Genomic DNA, 12,500 nt, shown 5'->3' with positions numbered 1-12,500 from the left:
GTAAAAGAGATGTGAGAAATACATGAGTATTTCTTTGCAGGCCATAAAAGATGAAGCATTGCCCCGTCCAGTCAAGTATGAGTCTTTAGGTGAGGGCCCAGCCCCTGTGCCTTCAACTGGACTAAAATATATGGGATGCCATGTCTCTGGAGCAGGTAAGAAAATTTTACTTTGTTTTTTTTTAACCTTTTTCTAAATACTGAAGATTGATTTTTAAAAATACTATTGAGAATTTTTTCTAGTTAATGGCCCATAAGTAAAATAGATTTGATTAATCAGTTAATAAACCTGGAATGAAATATGCTATTCCAATAGTATTCATTGGTCCTTTTAATTTTTGTTCTATAAATCTAGTAGGATATTGCTGTTGATATGTGAATGAGATTTAGCAGAATGTTCACTAGATAAAACATATTTTCTTCATAAAATGATAAAGCAAATAAGTGAGTAAACAAAATTAATTACAGGTGGAGTATGGCTAGCCTTTGAGAATGCAAATGAGTGCAATGCCAAGTCTTTTGCTCTCTTCCTGCGTAATCAGCGCCAATGGGTTGCCAAACCATTAGATGAATTGACAGTGAAAAAGTGGAAAGAGGCTGCCAAGGTACAAAGTTTTCTTTGGCGGGTCTTCTGGTATCACAAGACAATACTGAAAGCATGTTTTTAATCATTATAACTTATGGAATATTAATGACTGAGAATAATAGATTGCCAGGTTCAAAAAATTGCATACATTGAAATTAAAATCTTTGGCTAATTTTATTCTGCTACTTTGATTTTCTCTTTCTTTAGGAATACTAAAGATTGATGTAGAATCAAAACCATTTGCTTGTTTTTGCTAGATAATAATGAAAGGAATGAAAGGAATACAGAAATTTAGCTTCTTACAGCATCATCATCATCATCTTTGCCTATAATATTTTTCGTGATCGTTATTGTTGATTATGACTTTAATGTGAGTATACTAATGATTATGATTATGACAGTAATTGTTGTAAGTACTGATAAAAGGAAGCTGTTACAGGATACACCACCACATCTCATTTTACCTCATGGGTCGTACCTTATGAACTTGGGCTCTCCCAACCCTGAGACATTAGATAAAAGTCGCAACATGCTCCTTGAAGAATTGCAGAGATGTGAGAGACTTGGGATACCACACTACAATTTCCATCCAGGTTTGTAAAGGAAGGTGATTTTACTTTCACCAGAGAGGGAATTTCCTGTTTTTTTTTTTTCTTTTCTTTCTTCAAGTTTGCCTTAATAAACTGTTCATTCTGAGATTCCCCCCTCCCCCATTTAGTTGATCAATATCTTTAGATGAATTAGATTGAAAATATAAACTCAATCTTATTGTTGATCTTAGGATTATCCTTTCTAAGCATAGATTGTAACTGTTTGTGATATGAACAGGTTTGCATCCAGGAAACTCTCCTTCAGTATATTATATATTTATTTGGGATCATTTATATATGTAATTTAAAGAACTTGAAAGTTTATTTATGAGGTATTAGGAGATGGTGGGTATTAGACAGCTACTCAATTTTCAGAACAATATTTCCTTTGAAAACTGTAACCAGCATTTTAACTTTTCTGATCAAGTTTTCCTTGAGACAGTGGTAGATAGATTGATAGTGATGGAGAGTGATAGAAAGAGTGAGAGTGACTGACAGAAAGATGCCTCCCCTTTCTAATGTTACTCTCTTTTTCTGTATGATTATTTTAAACTTCTTTGCTAGTTTCCACTGTCTATATTTGTCATTTGATTTGCCTTATCCAGATGGTAAAAAAAAATTTTTTATGTGCATTTGACTCCATATCATCTCTCTAGGTAGTCCATAACTCAGTGCAATAATAATAACACCAAGTAACATTTTGTTATTTGTGCCATGATTTTTTTGGTAGTATTCAATTTTCTATAATAAAACTGTGCCACCATTAACAGCAACCAGGACATAGGATCCTTAAGGAGATCGTCTCCTTTTTTTCCGGATTTTTTTGCCCATCTTGCCGAAATTGAGTTATATGCATTTTCTACGAGTTCCTAAGCCCCCGGTTCTCCCCTGAAAATTTCAAGGCCCGACTGTTATTTTTTAGGTGGTAGTAGCTGTTTTCGATGTTGATTGAAATATTATTTTTTTCATGTTACCTTGGAAAATTGGCAATTGTGACGCAATAATTAAAGATAATAAAGATATGAGATTATTTTCTGAATGCTTATTAAATTTCACATAAGGTGAGGCCAATCTTTATTTTTTCGGAATTATTTTTAAAATCTGGCAAGCATCCAAAAAACGATAATGAAGAAATTTAACATACAAATGAATAAACATGATATGCCGTTCGTATGGAGTATTTTATTTTCTTTATGATTTTATCATAATTAGTTTGATCTATGAGCAAAGCATTTTGAAAATGCAAACCTCCTCCCCCCAAATCAGGGGTAGGATTGCCAAATGATCCAGATCATCACTAAAATTTTATGGAATAATAATTAGGTGAAGACAAACCTCAGGTAAAAAAATTATTAAAATCTGTTCATAACTTTTCGAGTTAGAAAAAAAAATCCTGGATCCAAACCATGGTCCGCATCACCACCAAAGTGCAATAAACGTCTAAGTTAGGTTAAAATACACCTTTGGAAATAGTTTCCTTCCTGGAGCTAGCACTCTTCCAGTCATGGCTTATGGACAGCACATTCCACACTTGATTGTCAGTGGGAATATGCAAAATTGCATCCTAAATACCAAATGAGTCTAACCACCCACCAAGAGCTTTGCACACTTGTAAGGGACTGTCTAACCATGATCTGATACAACATCAACTGTACTGAGTAGGTAACAGTAGAATGACTTCAATTCATATCATGAAAATTGAATTGGAATGCCAAATGGCAAGTATCTGTAAAGCATGGATAAGTCAATTCTAAGTTATGTGCTCTAAACAGTTACAGTCCCCCAAGAATATCATATGTGCTGCAGTCAAAATGATAGAGAGTGGGGAAAGTATATATTTCCAGTTTCTAATTTTTCACTCTGTTGGGCGACTGTATCTCATGCTTGGTGTGTAGCATGATATAGCGTGGAAAAAATATATTGTCATTGAGTTACTGTCAGACAGTTCACCAGTTACTTATAGAAATCTATTGTAAAATAGGAGGGTAAAAATTGAAATTCTGTGAAGCACTGGGGAAATGTTATACTCTCTCTCTTTGAAAGCTCTTAGAACCTCACCTATCATCCACCACAAGTACTCTCCTTCCCAAGAAGCACTCAGTAGTCCTGCTTTATTCTCTCAGATAATGTAGTTTCTTGTACTTCCTCTAATAAACAAATACTAGTTTGGGAGTTTTTCTTTTGTTATGGATTATATTGTTGAAGTATGTCTAATATATACAACTGCCAGTTAAATCTAAAATGATTTTGATATGATGGGTGGGTGCTTCATGCATAGGGTGATGTGATGGTGTGGTAGTAGCTTAGATAGTGGTAAGTGCCTTGCATGCCTTTTTGCTTGCAGCTGCCACCGTTGGCTTACCTGGTGTGAAAAGGGACCAGCTGTGCCTAGGTCTCCCCTGCCAGCTTATAGCCTCTCCATCAAGACTTCTGCTGTGCCACCTCATGGTCACCCATGGAAACTAGGTACCTTGTGGTCCTAGGCTGAACTATGGAGGTTCTTAGAGCAGCAGGAGGTCCTATTGGTATGGAGTCATGGCCCACTGTCATGCCCTGGCTTTGTACTAACTCCTGCCACATTACTCCCTGGGGTTTATGTATAACTGTGGGGAGGCAGGCCTTGCCAGTCTGCCTCCCCAAGAGAACTCAACCAACAGTGAAACGTATAGATGTTGGTGCTGAGGGGAGGATAAACGTCCCTCCCACCCAGTAAGTAAGGCAGGTTGTGGGTCCCTCTAGGTTGATGACCACTGGGACTTGGACTGGAAGCTGGGGTTACCCTGTAGTAGATGATGTTGCATCTACTACTTGAACTAGTCAGTATCTCTTTCTAGAGGTGTTGAAGTGGGTCTGAGTTCCCACAGGTATGGCTGGGTGTTGGAGATGGAGTTGGAGAGCCTCCCTGTTGGTGAAGGACTGGGCAGTCCTTGACTTGCTTCTATTTATTGTACTTTGAGGATCAAGAGATGCTGATCACGGCCCAGATTCTGGAACTTGAGTACCTTGAAGCTTTGCCAGCAAACTGGGAATGAGGGGAGCCTGTTGGTGAGTGAGCAGGGACAAGGCTTTGGACTTGGTATGACCCAGCCTAACAAGTATGTTAAGCTACAGGTTGTGGGATTGTGCTGGGACCCCCACAGATGGATTATGGGACCTGCAGCCTGCCCCCCTCTCACTAAATGGTGGCAGAGGTGGCGTTCACCTACAGGAGAGGAATTGGTAACCACTACTGTTGAGTGAACTGAAGCGGCTGAGAGTTGAGGTGGCTGCTCTCTTGGAGGTGAGAAGACCTGACAATGGTATGATCATTGTGGGCGACTACATCTTTTACTGGTCGGGCTGCAGCGATGGTCACCATCTTCAGGGGGTAGCCATAGCCATCTCCAGCAGATTTCAACCCTTAGTAGTTGAGGGTACTCCGGTAGAAGAGTATTGTGACTGAAGCTTGCATTTGGCTTCATGTCTCGTATTGCAGTATATGCTCCTACTGATGTAAACTTGACGTGAAAAAAATGTTTTATGCCAGACTTGCTTCTGTAACAGACATTTGTCATTTGACATTTGTATTGTTCTAAGTAACTTGGCAGGTAGCCACAACTAATCTATGATCCGTACCACAAAACTCAGCAATCCAATACACTGCAGTTCTTGAGGATCCTCCAATGAGTGCTAACAAGAATGTGGTCGATCTCCTTGGCTGCATCTACATACTATGTCCAACAATGCAGGTCAGTGTGCTGGTACCAAGAGCCAGAAATCCTTAGTTTCTCCTGGACAACCTGATGGACCCTGTAATTCTATTGGACACCTTCAAGTGTAAAATGCTTGATGCAACTCAAGAATCAATTGGTGAATGCCCAAGAGCATGGCAGGAGACACTGGAAGCCACAGAAACTTGTACAGATTGTTTGACAGGGGATCACGGTTTACATTGTTCCCTTGTGCGCAGGACCCAGTCACTGTTGAAAAAGGATAAGGAACAGTTTATTAGGAGTCTTGCAGAGGAGGTTGAAGGCCATTTCTTAGTAAATGATCTTCACCTGGAGAAAGTTAAACAAGACCTCCTCACAGGTGATTGCAGTCCACTTGGTAAATGGCCAAATCATCTCAGATCCTGTTGGGGTGTAGGAGTTTTGGGCTGAGTATTTTGAGCATTTGTACCAGGTTGATCCACCAATAGTAACTTGGATGTCAGTAGTGTTGAGATTCCTTAGCTGGACTCACTCATCAGGAGGATATACCCTCCCTAACAGAAGTTAAGGGGGCCATTTCTAAGCTGAAGAGTGGTAAAGCAGTGGGTGTCTGTGGCATCCCAGCTGAACTGTTAAAGGCTGGTGGTGAACCTATTGAAAAGGGTTTCTAAGCTGTTCCAGCTGCCATGTGGCAGTCTCTCTGACTTGTTGAGGGGTGTGGTCATCCCTTTCTGGAGGTGGAAAGGGGATCAATGGAATTACAGCAATCACCAAGGCACTACGCTGGTAGTGCAAGGTTCTCACAAACATCCTTCTGAGATGCATCAGAGACTACCTACTGAGGTACTAGAGGCTGGAGAAATTTAGATTCACTCCTGATGAGTCCACAATAGAATGCTGTCCAAAGCATTGTAGAACACGATTGTGAATTTGGCATTGGGCTGCTTGCAGCTTACATCGACCTCAAGAAAGCGTTCATTATCTATGATCCGTACCACAAGAATCACTGGTGCATCAAGAATCAGGGGGAGATCCAGGCCTCTGTTGGAGACAACCCTGGGTGGAGGAGGCCTGTGGGACAATTTAGGAAGTCGTGGCTTAGACAGATTGATCAAACCAGTTGTGAAGAGCTTGGGAAGAGCCAAATTCCTGCCTGGCAGCTTACCATGGGGAACCCTTGTAGGTGGAAACAAAGGGTGGATATGGCTATGTGCACCAGTTGGCCTTAGCTCCCCAATGATGAGTGATGATTGATATTTTACCAGTCAGTGGAAGAAGACATTAAAGTTTACTAGATCACTGTGTTAGGAACATATAAATTTATCGTGATTGTCACCAATTAAATAATTTGCACATTATTGAATGTCATTTGAATTTCTTGGGTTAAGTCTGAATCAATGCACAATGTTTTTCATAACATCCAGATGAATGTAATTTTTTTTTCCAGGATCCACCACAGGTCAAATCAGTCGTGAAGAATGTTGCAAGCTCATTGCTGAAAGTATCAACAAAGCACATGAACAAACTAAGGGAGTGATATGTGTTTTGGAAAATATGAGCTGTCAGGTAATTTTTCAAAAGACAGATATTAATAGAAAATTTAGTGTGTGAATATTCTTAAGGAGCAGATTAATTAACTTCTTGCAGAGAAAAAATAAGACGTTTCACTTCTTCAGTATGTTTTTCCTTGGTGCCCACTTATATACTGCAGATTTCATGGAGCAGGAGTGTAGGGACAGGAGGGCATGGCATGTGAGGGCATGAGGGTGGTAGGTAGGAGCTGTTGGCTGGAAAAGTGAAGATGTTTAAAGTGGTAGGGATTTTAAAATAGGAACCCCTTACTTTCATATCTTTGATTTAGAGTATCTTGATTACTTTTAGATAGATAACTAGTACAAAGCCCATTCACACTCACTCACTCATATATGCACTCATTCACTCATATTTACTCAATCACACATATGCACACTCACTCACTCATGCATATGCACTCACTCACTCATGCACATGCACAAATGTGTGCACACATGCACACTCACTCACTCACTCACTCACTCACTCACTCACTCACTCACTCTCTGTCTCTCTCTCTCTTGCTAATTCACTCATATGCACTCACAGACTTGTATATGCGCTCACATACATATGAACAAACACAATCACATATGAACTCACTCATATATGCACTGACTCACACATGCACTCTCTCACTCACATTAACTCACACATGCAGTCACTCGCTCCCACATGCAGTCACTCGGTCCCACATGCAGTCACTCACACATGGACTGACTCACACATGCACTGACTCACACATGCACTCACAGACTTATATATGCGCTCACACACATATGAACAAACACAATCACATATGAACTCACTCATATATGCACTGACTCACACATGCACTCTCTCACTCACATTAACTCACACATGCAGTCACTCGGTCCCACATGCAGTCACTAAGTCCCACATGCAGTCACTCGGTCCCACATGCAGTCACTCACACATGCACTGACTCACACATGCACTCACAGACTTATATATGCGCTCACACACATATGAACAAACACAATCACATATGAACTCACTCATATATGCACTAACTCACACATGCACTCTCTCACTCACATTAACTCACACATGCAGTCACTCGGTCCCACATGCAGTCACTCGGTCCCACATGCAGTCACTCGGTCCCACATGCAGTCACTCGGTCCCACATGCAGTCACTCACACATGGACTGACTCACACATGCACTCACAGACTTATATATGCGCTCACACACATATGAACAAACACAATCACATATGAACTCACTCATATATGCACTAACTCACACATGCACTCTCTCACTCACATTAACTCACACATGCAGTCACTCGGTCCCACATGCAGTCACTCAGTCCCACATGCAGTCACTCGGTCCCACATGCAGTCACTCGGTCCCACATGCAGTCACTCGGTCCCACATGCAGTCACTCGGTCCCACATGCAGTCACTCGGTCCCACATGCAGTCACTCAGTCCCACATGCAGTCACTCACACATGTACTGACTCACACATGCACTCACAGACTTATATATGCGCTCACACACATATGAACAAACACAATCACATATGAACTCACTCATATATGCACTGACTCACACATGCACTCTCTCACTCACATTAACTCACACATGCAGTCACTCGGTCCCACATGCAGTCACTCGGTCCCACATGCAGTCACTCGGTCCCACATGCAGTCACTCGGTCCCACATGCAGTCACTCGTTCCCACATGCAGTCACTCGGTCCCACATGCAGTCACTCTGTCCCACATGCAGTCACTCACACATGTACTGACTCACACATGCACTGACTCACACATGCACTCACAGACTTATATATGCGCTCACACACATATGAACAAACACAATCACATATGAACTCACTCATATATGCACTGACTCACACATGCACTCTCTCACTCACATTAACTCACACATGCAGTCACTCGGTCCCACATGCAGTCACTCACACATGTACTGACTCACACATGCACTGACTCACACGTGCACACACAAACACGCACACAAACACACATGCGCACACACACACACACACACACACACACACACACACACACACACACACACATGCGCGAGCGCACGCACGCACGCACATGCACACACACGCACACACACGCGCACACGCACGCACACGCGCGCACACACACGCACGCACGCACGCACGCACGCACGCACGCACGCACACACACACACACACACACACACACACACACACACACACACACACACACACACACACACACACACACACACACACACACACACACACACACACACACACACACACACACACACACACACACACACACACACACACACGCACACACACACACACACGCACACACACACACTCACTCACTCACTCACTCACTCACTCACTCACTCACTCACTCACTCACTCACTCACTCACACATACACACTACACTCACTCACACACTCACATACACACCACACTCACTCAGGCTACGTGTACACCAAGCGAATTGAATCTATTCAATTCATGAAGAATCAACACGATCCATGAATCGTATTGTTTCGCTTCACTAATTTAAAGGTAACCGTTTACACCAGGTGAATCCAGTTAATTCAAATCATGCCAATTCAAGGTGATTCAGAATCAGTGATTGGTTCGGACCAGTTTTTTCATCAATCAAGACGATTCACCCGAGAAGTAAGCACCATTATCATCAATTTAGTATGAGAACTACATGCTATATATGATCATGTGCCATACACACACACACACACACACACACACACACACACACACACACACACACACACACACACACACACACACACACACACACACACACACACACACACACACACACACGCAAGCGCACGCACACGCAAGCGCACGCACACGCACACACACACACACACACACACACACACACACACACACACACACACACACACACACACACACACACACACACACACACACACACACACACACACACACACACACACACACACGTATGTCGACGAAGATATGGTAAAGAAGATCATTATAGCAGATCATTATAGCAATCAAGACCATGGCTTGAGTACGGTGTAGTGGTATGGAGTCCACACTTAAAAAGATATTGACAAACTGGAAAGAGTTCAAAGAGCGGCCACAAGATGGGCACCTACTCTAAGAGATCTGAGTTACGAAGATAGACTACAGAAACTAGGACTTACTATATTGGAAGAATGAAGGAAAAGGGGGGACATGATTATGCTGTTCAACTATATTACTGGAAGAGTGGAGACAGATAAAGATGACTTCTTGATCTTGAACCCAAGAATATAATAATAAGGAAGAACTGAGATTAGACGAGAAAATGAAGTTAGCGGAAGCAGCAGTCAGAATTGAGGCTCTTGAAGTCAAGGTTGACAACCTGGTGGCAGAATGCCTCAAAATGTGAATGTGAATCTGAAGGAACTGATAGAAAACGCGCATGAACACAACTATTCAGAGAGAAAATATGGAAAATTCTGACATGAAAATCAAAGAAGTAAAGGAAAAGTTAGAAGTTGAAACCAAAACTGGCAATGGTAGAGAAACCAAAGCAAAAAAATCTACAGGAAAAAGTTGGAGGTTATCAAAGTACAAGAAACTGTCAGACAGATTGAAAGTAATTTGTCAAGCAGCCAAGCTCAGATAATGGAAGAAGCTAAAAAGATGACAGCTACATATGCCGATGTTTTAAGGGTAAAGGAAGCCGTACATGAAATGGAAAAAAATAAGTTAGAAAAAGACATGAAGACCACAAAGGAAGACATAAAGACAGCTTGCAGAGACGGTAAAGAAGAACGAATTCAGATCCCACCTTGGGGAACATGCAAGAAATATTGCTAATTTGGATGACGTAAACAAGGACATAGTCGTATTGGGACATGAAAAAGTTGTTGAAGATGGAATTGAACGATACAACGAAGTCAATAAATTAATTGTATACATTCTCAGGGTCATAAATCCCTACAGAATATCATAGCTCACAGGAGGCTGGGATTATTCGAAAAGGGAAAGAAACGGCCTCTAAAAGTAACATTCTTGAATAAGCAAATGGTAACTGATATAATAAAGAAAGCCAAAGTTCCTGCTACCCATGAGGAATATAAGAAAATCTGCATAAGAAAATATGACCAAAGATGACAGAGTAACACTACAAAAGAAATTGGAAGAAGTAAAAAACAAAAATGAACATTGGACTGAAGGAAAAAGCGTTTATTTGGAGGGTGAGAAGCCTCCAAGCAAAGCAAATATACTATCGGAACCAAAATGTAGAGAAACAAACATTAACCCTGCAACCAAAATTAATACCGAAAGATTATATAGAAATAGTTTATACAAATATGGTTTATCTTCGAAGTTTCTTGAACTGGAGACAGTAATTGATATGAATAAACCAAATCTAATGTGCATCACTGAAACCAAACTGGATCCTCCATAGTTGTAACATTAGGGCTTAAAGACTATAATATTTGGGGAAAAGATAGGACAGATGAAAATGGAGGGGGGGGGGGGGTTAGCAATATTAACAAGGAAAGGAATTATTACAAAGGAATTAGAAATTAATCAGGACCCCATAGTGGAACTGAAGGTAATTGAGGTAGAAACAAACGGGGTAAACAAGAAAATTAACAGAAACTAATTCAAGATACATTAAAGAACTTGGAAGAAGTGCTACAAGTTTTGGAAACCAATGCAAAATAAATTCTTATCACAGGGGATTTTTATAGCAAAATAGACTAGGAAAGTTTCGATCCCAGAGCGCAACCAGATTCGTGGAATGCTAAACTACTAGAAGTCATAAATGAGCATTGCCTTTTCCAGAATGTAACAGATCATAACAGGATAAGATAGGTCATCTATGCTTGACCTAATATTTACAAAGTATAACGATGATATTAAGGATATCGATTACTGTCCTCCTTTAGGAAAAAGCGACCATGTAGTGATTAAACTAAAATACTGTCTTACAAGAAAAACTCATCGTAAGCAAGGAAAGAAAGGGAAAATACAATTATAAAATAGGTGATTATAGAAGCCTTAGAATTTTTTGATAGCATAAACTTGGAAACACTTCTGAACGATGAGAATCTTGATGTTCAGTATTGAAAATTTTGTTAGATCAATAATGAAAGGAGTGGAATATTCATAAAAAAATCAAAATTGAAGCAAGAAATGGCCAAAAATATTTGACAAATGCAAGAAAACGAGAGAAAACAAGTATCTCCTTTGGAAAAGATTCAGAAGACATAGATCTCAGACAGCGTATGAAAGATATAAAGCAGGAAGAAATGAGTATACCCAAACCATGAAAGAGGTGAAATTAAACTTTAAAAATTAAACTTTAACTACATAAATAGTAAAACTAAGAGTAGAGATCAAATTAACGCCATCAAAGACAATAACATTATTTATTCTAAGGAGGAAGAAATGTGTGAAATCCTAAATGAGAAATTTCAGTCAGTGTTTGTTCAGGATCCATACTTTGATATGGCAAATTCCCGTATAAACGTAACATCGAAAATATCACCCTCAAAAAGAATGAAATAAAAGATCTACTAAAAGGATTAGACAAGACCGAAGCAGAGGGACCAGATGAGATTTCTAACTGGGTTCACAGGGAATGTGCTGATGAAGTATGTACTCCTTTATTGTTAATATTCCAAAATTCACCAAGACAAGGTAAACTACCCAAAAGTTGGAAACTCGCAAATGTTACACCCTTATAAAAGAGAGGCGATAAACAAAAAAACCCACTATAGACCATTTTCGTCAACTAGTGTAGTATGCAAGCTGCTCGAAAGAATAATTAGGAAACAATGGGTTGAAATGCTTGAAAAACACGAAATAATATCAAATAAACAATTTGGTTTTAGAGAACGGAGGTCATGTGTAACAAATCTCTGTTTTTATAATAGAGTATCTGAAATATTACAAGAAAGAGACGGTTGGGTGGATTGTATGTACTCAGACTTTTAAAAGGTTTTTGATAAGGTGTCTCATAGAAGACTGTTATGGAAATTAGAGCACCTAGGTGGAGTGAGAGGCAAACTA

At 40.3% G+C, this 12,500-nt stretch overlaps 1 protein-coding gene across 6 annotated transcripts in view; it reads left to right on the top strand.

The window, feature by feature from the left end:
* Window positions 1–6,493, top strand: part of LOC113827611 (apurinic-apyrimidinic endonuclease) — an 82,712-nt gene extending 76,219 nt beyond the window's left edge. For all 6 annotated transcript variants that reach the window (XM_070139231.1, XM_070139233.1, XM_070139232.1 and 3 more), the window contains exons 3-6: window positions 41–155; window positions 468–604; window positions 1,025–1,178; window positions 6,315–6,493. In XM_070139231.1, the coding sequence (XP_069995332.1) occupies window positions 41–155; window positions 468–604; window positions 1,025–1,178; window positions 6,315–6,478 (570 nt within the window). In that variant the 3' untranslated portion in view covers window positions 6,479–6,493. The remainder of the gene's footprint in view (window positions 1–40; window positions 156–467; window positions 605–1,024; window positions 1,179–6,314) is intronic.
* Window positions 6,494–12,500: the final 6,007 nt, after the last annotated feature.

Source organism: Penaeus vannamei, chromosome 25, assembly GCF_042767895.1.
Source record: "Penaeus vannamei isolate JL-2024 chromosome 25, ASM4276789v1, whole genome shotgun sequence".
In the NCBI taxonomy this organism is placed as follows: domain Eukaryota; kingdom Metazoa; phylum Arthropoda; class Malacostraca; order Decapoda; family Penaeidae; genus Penaeus; species Penaeus vannamei.
This window is presented reverse-complemented; position numbering and strand designations above follow the sequence as displayed.